This window comes from Nanorana parkeri, unplaced genomic scaffold (assembly GCF_000935625.1).
Source record: "Nanorana parkeri isolate BGI_ZX_2015 unplaced genomic scaffold, ASM93562v1 scaffold926, whole genome shotgun sequence".
NCBI classification, from domain to species: domain Eukaryota; kingdom Metazoa; phylum Chordata; class Amphibia; order Anura; family Dicroglossidae; genus Nanorana; species Nanorana parkeri.
In genome coordinates this window covers 428,945-439,066 of record NW_017307194.1, presented here as the reverse complement: position 1 = coordinate 439,066, position 10,122 = coordinate 428,945, and the positions used below count along the sequence as shown (strand labels likewise).

Sequence of the window (10,122 nt, the reverse complement as noted above, 5' to 3'; positions counted from 1 at the left end):
AGGCCCAGTCAAAAAATAAATAAATATCTGCTTGGCAGTTCTTACAGCTCATATTGTGCCGTTTCCTTACTATTATATAGAGATGTATTATGCTTTTATGTAAAAGGACATTGAGTCAGGGAGTTTGTGTCAGTTCGTACAGACAAAGTGTATCTTTTTGAATACTGTACCGGACCAGACATAATCTTTGTGTGCTATGAGTTGTATACATGCCTATGTTTATCAGTACCACCTACAAAGGCAACACAATACTTGATCTGATATAAAGATGTGTTATAAAATGAGGAAAATTATCTGTGGCAGCCAATCAGAATTAATTCTGTACTAGCAATTGACAAAATGAAAATGAAAGTTGGAATTTGATGGGCTGACGGTCCTTATGTATGACATTGGTATAATGAGGTTGTTACATACACAGGTATAATGGCACATACAAGAAGAATTAACTACTCGGCTATGTACTATGACTCCATGCCCTGGAAAAGCTAGCTGTTGCTACAAGTCACAATCTGTGCAGAGTATACTGAGAGTTGTAGTTCTGCGGCAGACAGTTACCCATCTGTTATTAATGTACCTCTCTCTGCTCTGCACACCACAAGACGAGCAGCTTTTCTCATCATTGCCACATCATGAAATTAGTACTTTTTAGTCTGCTGCAGGACTCTATAATATCCAGTCCACTAAGATTAAACATAATATCCAGTTCATGTTAATACTAATCATCACACACATACAAGGGATCCATTCAGGAGAAAGTCACCCAGCATCCAGTATACACAAATGGGCTTACCATTGCTGTAGAGCAGCTGCAGTCGGTAGTGTGTGCCGTTGTTGGTCTTCTCATTGCTCAGTTCCTTAGAGATAAAAGTCGTGTTATATTGTTTGTATGGATCTTATATCATTTGTCCATCCTGATCAACTCAAAGCACATCTCTTTCTAAAGAGCTAAGATACTATGCAGCCATCACTTCTAGGATAAAAACCTATCAAGAACAGTATAAATACAATTTAATGTCACACTTATACACAACAGTATCATGATTTATGGTGAACACATATTTCATCTTTGTGATTATATAAAGTCACCTCAATTCTCTGTACTGAATCCGGCTAAATATAGCATTATATTTTCAGGTTATGTTATCAGTCGGTGTTATAAATGAAGGATACTACAGAAGTGAAAGCCCAACTATCCTATCTGTACAAACACTGGATCTATAACTATCACAATAAAAATGTATAAACCTAAACATACTTTACTTTTTTCTTAAAATAGCATTATAGATAGATACATAGATAGATGTTAAATAATAAAGACATATCGATAGATAGATAGATAGATAGATCGATAGATAGATAGATAGATAGATAGATAGATAGATAGATAGATAGATAGATAGATAGATAGATAGATAGATAGATACATACATACATACATATACACATATATACATGTTAAATAAAAAGATAGATAGATAGATAGATAGATAGATAGATAGATAGATAGATAGATAGATAGATATTAGATAGATAGATAGATAGATAGATAGATAGATAGATAGATAGATAGATAATGTGAGCAGTCTCTTACTCCTTAATCTATGTACTAATATATTTGGGGAGATAAGATTTAGGATCATTTATATTCCCTTACATTGTATGAAAACAGAAGACATTGTCTTAAAGTCACACTTTGTTAATGGGATCACAGATGTAACAAATCCAGCATTTCCCCCCGTCAATGTTTCACGCTCAATCAGCTGAACGCACCATTTTATCATAAGACAACACTTGGTGCTCAGTTACTGGCAAAATTATCTCATTAATCATTTTTAATCCCTTGCTTTGAAACGAGGACACGGTAATCAATAGCTCCTACCAAATTAGTGCCTTCCACCCAGTCATTATTTGGTAATGAACACTGGACACCATACTCACAATCAATATGCTTATGTATCCCATCAGGATGGACACTGGGACCACAGACACTACAGAAATGAGGGTCAATAACAGGCAGATGTATAAGGAGATGTCACAGGGAGCCGGGGATGGGTGACATCTTCACTTAATGGAGGAAAGGATGGGGTGTAGGGGGCCGACAAGGACCAGCCAGCACCTGTAGTACTACAAGTCCCACCATTGCCATATAGAATAAACGAGGGGCTGTCTAGTGAGGTCTACAAGCCCTGGAGATTTAGGAGTTGGTTCAGTGTGACCAGATACACTACTCATACATTATATAGGCATATGTGTGTATTATACAAAGTGATAAAAGTGGAGTTCTAGATTTCCACCTCTTGTGTCTCCTTATTGGAGCCATTATATGTCACGGATACTATGCTATAGTGAATTCACTTTGTAAAGTTCATTAACCCTTGTAGAAGGATTCTCTGATTTTCAGGAAATCTATGTATTTCTTTTATTTTTGGAAACTTGGGTACAGTTTATTTTAATGGGCTGAGAAGGATGCAAGGTAAGATATCTATCTGTGCTCCAATGCTCCACCGACCCCCCTGGACCTTCTGAGATCTTCTCTCCAGCTTGGTCACTGGGTGAATGCAGTACATGCGCAGTAAAATATTCATTCTGTTTTCTCTATAGATGATCAGAAGTGATCTTTATAACCTCTATGGGAAGTCCTGTGTGGCATTAACTTCCCCACAAATGAATAGGGCCCAATGGATTGGCCATGTATGGCTATCCTAACATTGGGCTGCTGCCCGTATCCCACAACTATTCGCACAGATAAGTCACTTTAAAGATATTTTTTCTATAAGCATAGCAGTTTTTTTCACCAACCTTCATTATAGTCAACAAAGGAAAATACCTTGACTTTGGAAAAGATCCCGAATAGGAATAACATGGTATATGGGCATAGTGACAAGCATAGCTCAGTAGGGACAGTAGGGACATTGTACATTGCAGAACTGAAGTGTTCTACTTATCAGGGTAGGAGAGTCAAGACATGTGCTGGACACATTCAATACACAAGACATCATAACTGTACACACGTGTGAAAATCACATTATTACATCTAACGCGTGCATAATCCTACAAAACCCCCAGACACAATGCAACACTGCGCAATATACAATCACACTGCCACTGCAGGCATAAAGTTGCCACACGCAACATTGTAGATAATGATGTAAGCCAACGCTCATTTAATAGCAAAAAAAACTCGATGTGTACTAAATTCATCCTTACACGCACATAACCGCACATGTCTAATCCAAACTCTGACTGCACCAAATAAGATTGTGTATAACATAAACTTGTCTAGTGACTGCACTGTAAATTCCTGCTATGTACACCCTATATAACATTATATACAATGTAAACCATCATATCACTGTATATCATGTATAACGCAACATAAAAAAGAATGCATATACTGCAATGTACACCATATATAACACATCGTTCAATGTAAATTAATCAGCCAACTGTACACCATATATAACACAGCGTTCAATGTAAATTCATCAGCTAACTGTACACCATATATAACACTGCGTTCAATGTAAACTCATCAGCCAACTGTACACCATATATAACACTGCGTTCAATGTAAATTCATCAGCCAACTGTACACCATATATAATGCTGTATATTACCTAAAGTATATTCTTTCTGTACATCACGTATAATACTCAACAGTGTAAAGCTAAACAATTCATAAACAAGACAAATCGGTAGACTGCAAATATTTGGTTTTCCCTGCATATTTCCAAGTACATTTACCCAATCTTCAGAGAATTGTACAATTCATTAGCCAAGAATGCCTAGAATCTATCGTACTTCAATAAATAAAAAAACACCCCATCTTATTGTACACTCTATAACTTTCTGGGTATCATACATAACACTGGATATATTATATATACTCCTTCTCTGTACATCATGATACTGGATATAATTTATACTCCTTCTCTAGACATCATACATAACTCTGGATATAAGATATATAAATTTTTTATCTCTGTACATTATACATAACACTGGATATATGTATAGTCATATGTCCAGAGGAGACAGTAAACATCTTATATCATAAAGTTGCTGCAGTGTACAGAGAATGGGTATATATATATATATATATATATAATCTCATAGGTTCAAGTCGATGGACCTGTGTCTTTATTCAGCCTTACCTACTATGTTACTATATGTTGCTTTATTTAATGGAATTAGGATTTCTTAGTGGAAGCCCTGTACAATAATTGGCATTATCAGTACATATAACATTGTACACTGTATACCCCATGTAATAAATGTACGCAGCTTACCTTGTCCTTCTCCACAAAGTCGACGAACGAAGTCCGCTCTATCTCTATGGGCTGTCCCTGTCGGTCGTACAGTGCCAGCACAAAGTGGAAGAAGTTCGATTTACGCAGGTTGGACGGTGGCTGCTTCTCGAAGTGTGCCCGGGACACTGCCACCCCACTGTAAAGGGACAAAGTAGAAGGTTATATGATATACATTGCAGAGCTACAAACCTGTCTACTGCCACCCACCCATATGTGCCCGGTATTACTGCAGATCAGATGCCAGGCCACTCTGCACAGTTGCATTGTTATATACACAATACACTGGCACTTGTGTATATATATATTGGTGCAACTGTGCAGAGTGGCCTGGCATCTGATCTACAGTAATACAGGACATATGGGTGGGTGGCACTGTTCCTTTCAGTGTTTTATATATCAGAGACCATAAAATACAGGGGTACAGGTACTCTTAAAAACAAGATCACACAGGGGCTCGTATACACACATACACAATCACACACATACACACAAAGGTTGAACTTGATGGACCTGTGTCTTTATTCAACCTCAAATACTATGTAACTATATACTTTTCAGTGAAAGAAACAGGTCCATCATCAAGTTATATGATTATGTGACATGATGCCTGACCCATTGCCACCCCTATAATCTGACAATATATACAGACACTGCTCCCAAACTAAATCCTATAAGAAAAGTCCTAAAATAGTAGATTGTGGAAAGTGCAAACTTAGAGCAATGCAAATGTTTTGTCTACTTTTAAAATTAGAATTAGCCAAAAGCATCCCAGATGGGCTCTATAAGTGCTCATAGTAGCCAAGCTGGTGTTCTTGTCACTCAATTATTCAGAGGGTCACTGCAGTCCCAGCTTTCAGGACAATTCTACAATGTATACATATCCTGCACAACTGTGATCTACACACGGCAAGGAGCAAATGTCGCCAGTCGTATAATACAGGAATATACAATAGGCAGGAACTCTGTATAATGCAGCAGCTCACTGCACAGTGCCAGTGTAATGGGTGTAATTATAATAATAGGTAAATCACCACTTGCACTAGTCCCCCTTATAATCATTTACCTGCTGCACTCTATGTAACAAAACCACAACATGCCATTCTAAGAACTGCAAACCACTGTACAAAGCACTAGTATTAAACCATCAATGTCCTGCTACATACTAATAGGAGCAATTCTGAGGATATTGCCTGTTGTGGATCGCTGGCACTCACTGCAGGCTTCACCTGAGCAATTATATGAAGAGTCAATCAATAGTGTTCCAGACGCTGCCAGGATAGTGCACGGAGGGTGTCATAAACATGCATGAAAAGTAGATCTAAGGAGCTGACTGCTATCGGGAACCTATACCATGGCGCTGCGCATGCAGCACTGCAAAAGGGGACCGGATTCTCTGATTACCCTGCACCATCCTGGACACTAATTTGATTTATTTCCTAATCCTCAAACTGTCCAATACCATATGCCAGATCCCTACTGCTCACCTCTGTACACCTACAGGGAGCAATGTACTACCCCAGAGCAAATAGAGAGCGCCTGTGTACCCTGCATTCAGGATAGAAGTGGTTTTATATTGTATATATTATATATAGTTCTCTATGCACACACCTTTTTTATACAAATAATATAAATATAAAGTACTCGTATGCGTGTGTGTATATATATATATACACACACATATTTTACAAAATACAAAGTAATAAAGTAATTTGATAGATAGATAGATAGATAGATAGATAGATAGATAGATAGATAGATAGATAGATAGATAGATAGATATTCGGCTCCTTCTGTATCATTTTGCGAAATTATTTCTCCCCCTATTTGTTCCCGTTAATAATAATAATATGTGCAGAACAGGAACTCTGTAACTATTCTTAATTTATTTGATGTGTTTGGATGGAGTCCGAACCGAGGAATTTATTCTTATCTCTGTGCAGTGACTTTAACTACACCCAGAACTACCGAATCTGCCAAAATTAAGGCAGGAATATGTGAACTTGGCAAACTTTTTTCCGCACTCCCTCCATTACACACATAACTGATGACTATGTGCTGCCTTAGACAGTTATATAAACTCAATTACAATTTAACAAATTGTAGTTTTCTTTTGTTATTTTAAACTTTTTCGTTTTAGAATTGTCTAAGTTCTTACTAGTAAAGTCTCTTATCAGAATAATTGTCGGAACGAATATGATACGTTTCTAGATATGATTGTAATTTTTTATTTTTTATTAAATAAACGTTCTAACATTGTGGAGTTTTCCCACATTTGTGAATACGATGTGAATCTCTGCACCGGGTTGTACGAAGTCTACAGACAGAACGAACTTTCCGTGGCATTGATGGTCTGGACTCCTCATTTATTAGAATCCGGACAACTGTAGACCGGAAAGTGTTGAAGTGGTGGCGATGTGTGTCGGAGAGTCATGACACTGGAGCTGGTAGGTTGTACAGGGATAGGATCGGTTTGTGCATGTGCCGGATGGGTGTTGTAGTGCAGCTGATGATGTGTATGAATATATAGTGTGCATTAGGTGCACATTTGTACCCTATACAGCACTACTCTATACAATGACGGCTACTTCTATACAGCACTAATTACTGCTCTATTCAGGCCAGTGACGGGACCACAAGTCCCAGCATGCACACATGGAGTTTCTGGCTGGGTACCCTTTGAGTGCCATCTTTGGACACATGCTCCCTGCCCAGGGAAAGCCCTCACTTCCATTCTGAGCATCTGTACCCTGCCTGCAGTAAGAAAGTTGCATTGCCCTGTAATTGCCCCCCCAGCACTCCTCTGTGCCCTTGCACTGCCCATCTTACCTCTGAGCGGCCACCTTGGCATCCACAACTCCAACATTCCTCACCCAGGACCGGACAGAATCCATGCCAGCTGCCAATGCTTTGTCTCTCAGGATAGGTCCTCCTCTTCCTAAAGTGTCCTGGACCCCAAACATGGAAAACTGGCACACCGAATTTAGGGACGTCCCAGTATCCTCCACATACAGCCTCTCGCCCCCCCTCTGTCACCTGCTCACCAGCCGCAGGGTGACCCTGGATCTTCTAACCCTCTGTATGCACTGAGACAGCATCAACCCAGAGCATGAATGAGTCCCACGGGGGGAGTGGCTTCCCGTGCATCTCTCCTCTCATTGGTCGGCTGCTGGCACCGGACACTTCCCACTGGCTGAGCAATTAACCCTCTCACAGCTGCCTCAGCATCACTATCATCACTCGCACAGCGGAGGGCAGCTGGAGCTGAGGATGAGACGAGTACCAGTATAGGAACATGTCTCCCCAGATCTATAAGGGGATGGGATTGGGGGGTGATATACTATAGGAGTCATGTCTACTGTACCCTGCAATCACTTCAACCAGCCAATCAGGTGCAGGGGATTGTCCCCCTAAAAAGTAGAACATTGCACCTAAATCTGATTAGGTATCTAAAATGGGGGATAATTACTTTTTAGCCCTTTTGCAGCAACGTTTATCTCTCTATCTATCGATATAGAAGGATAGATAGATAGATAGATAGATAGATAGATAGATAGATGGATGGATGGATGGATAGATAGACAGATCACACTATGAACTGTGCAGCATACAATACTATTGAATACAAATCAGGGATTGATTATTAAATGCAAACTGCAATGGGGGGAATTTATCAAACCTGGAGCAGACAGAATCTGGAGCAGTTGCCCATGGCAACCAATCAGCTTCTCTCTTCAGTTTGCTTAGGTAAGATTTGAAAATGAGAGAGAATTGCTGATTGGCTGCAGTGCAACTCTGCTTCAGATTTTGTCTGCTCCAGTTTTGATAAATCCCCCCCAATGAGTATAGAACAACCTCAGAGCAGCCAATCATCTTCTGTTTCATGTCATCTGTAACCTGAAATCTGATCTGGTTCTGCACTTTGCTTTCAATCATTCCATTTATCTTGTTAAACAAGTTTAAAGTGCACGCACACACAATCACTAAGATCTCATATCAGCTTTAACAAGTAAATGTAATCATAAAAGTCATTCTAAATTTGCAGCTTTCCTTACAATAGTATGTGGTGATCCTGCAAGGGTGACAACGCTCTGTCCCTGTCTCCAATATGTGCTCCTGTGTTGTGACCCTACTAAGCTATCACATGCCTGATGAAGAAGTCTTTGAAAGCCTCAAAACATTGCACCTGTGATATGATCGCTTTGATTCAGTGTTTGGACTATTGATTATGGATCCATGGTGTGCTGGTGACATGTGTTTTCTTCTGCGTTGTCACACTGTCACATCTGCCTTCTGAGGGATGAGGTTGGGGTTTGAGGCAAAACCTGCAGGTAAATGTAATTATAAAAGTCCTTTTACAACATTTTTACATTTGAAGCTTTCATCAAAATAATACACGGCGGACCTGCAAGGGTGACAACGCTCTGTTCCTGTCTCCAAAATGTGCTCCTGCGTTGTCACCCTCCTGAGCTATCACGTGCCTGCCGAAGAGGTCTTTCAAAGACTCAAAACATTGCCCCTGTGCTATGATCGCTTTGATTAGGGGGCCCATTCACACAAGATCCGTTGCATTGCCATGCGCTTTTCAACAGATGCTAAAGGAACCAAAAAATGAGCGCTGCGTTCAGTTGCATTACGTTAGGTTGCACTGGAAAAGAAAAGTGGAACATGCACTGCTTTTTTTTTTCAGCGCAGCATAACGCAACGGTTCCGGTGAGAGCTACACCCATTCACCCCCATTCACCCCCATTCACCCCTATTCACACGCATTCACACCCATTCACCCCCATTCATCCCAATTCTCCCCCATTCACACCCATTCATTTTTCAGTGTCCTTCCCTTAGCATCTGTTGAAGAACAGATCACAACACAATGGATCGGAAGGAAATCGGAAGGTTCAAATGCAAGTCAACAGACCCTCCATTGACTTGTGATTTCCTTTCTGATTTTGGTGTGAATGGGCCCAGTGGCGTCACAAGGGGGGTACGGCCCGCACCCGGGTGACACCATTGAGAGAGCCCGACAGTGTCAGGAGAGAGGAGGGGACCCGGCAACATACCTCATCCCACCGGGTGAACGTCCCCTCCTCTCTCAGCCGGCTTCCATCAACAAGATGGCCGCCGGCAGGCGTCAATAAGACGACCGCGCATGTGCGATGACGTCACGGCAGGGGGTTACCCGGTCTCCGCTCCCGGTGACACCCAGCTTCGGGATGCCCCTGAATGGGTCCTAGATGTTTGGATTATTGATTATGGATTAAGGGCATACTGGCACCCTTATGTTTTCTTCTGCGTTGTCACCCGGTCACATAGCCGCCTGGAGGGGACTATAGGGACGAGGTTCTGGCTTCACTGCTTCCAGGGGTTTGAGGTAAATCCTGAAGCAACGAAAAAAACAATACCGGCGCCTCTGGTTGCAAGATGGGCTGGTTGTGAAGTTGGCTTAAACACTCAAAAGGCAGCTCTCACTGGTCAAAAAGACCATCGATTTAGGAAACAAGGGACAAGACAGAGCGCCTCCATAGTGTAAAAGTGTAATTTATTTGTACAACCCTGAGCTCTAAAGGTCGTCCTTGACCTTTAGAACTCAAGGGGGCAGAGGATGCTGATGGCCTGTACTCCTTCAGACTTCCGCTGCTAGAGATTTTATACTTCATCACCATTTGTATGCTTTTAACCACCGACTTTCCTGTAAGTACACTTTCATTTGCGTGTTGTACAAATAAACTACCCTTTTACACTATGGAGGCGCTCTGCCTTGTCCCTTGTTTCCTAAATCCTGAAGGTTTGAGATTCCCATTCCGATCAGATTCAC

At 40.8% G+C, this 10,122-nt stretch overlaps 1 protein-coding gene across 7 annotated transcripts in view; it reads right to left on the bottom strand.

Moving 5' to 3' along the window:
* EBF2 (early B-cell factor 2) overlaps nucleotides 1–7,329 on the bottom strand; it is a 106,672-nt gene extending 99,343 nt beyond the window's left edge. For 6 of the 7 annotated variants that reach the window (XM_018566223.1, XM_018566225.1, XM_018566230.1 and 3 more), the window contains exons 1-3: nucleotides 7,137–7,329; nucleotides 4,290–4,446; nucleotides 791–854 (exon numbers count right to left, since the gene is read on the bottom strand). In XM_018566223.1, the coding sequence (XP_018421725.1) occupies nucleotides 791–854; nucleotides 4,290–4,446; nucleotides 7,137–7,270 (355 nt within the window). In that variant the 5' untranslated portion in view covers nucleotides 7,271–7,329. Of the gene's footprint in view, nucleotides 1–790; nucleotides 855–4,280; nucleotides 4,447–7,136 lie in introns of all 7 variants that reach the window. The other variant, XM_018566226.1, reaches the window with a different exon arrangement.
* Between the last annotated feature and the right edge of the window lie 2,793 nt (nucleotides 7,330–10,122).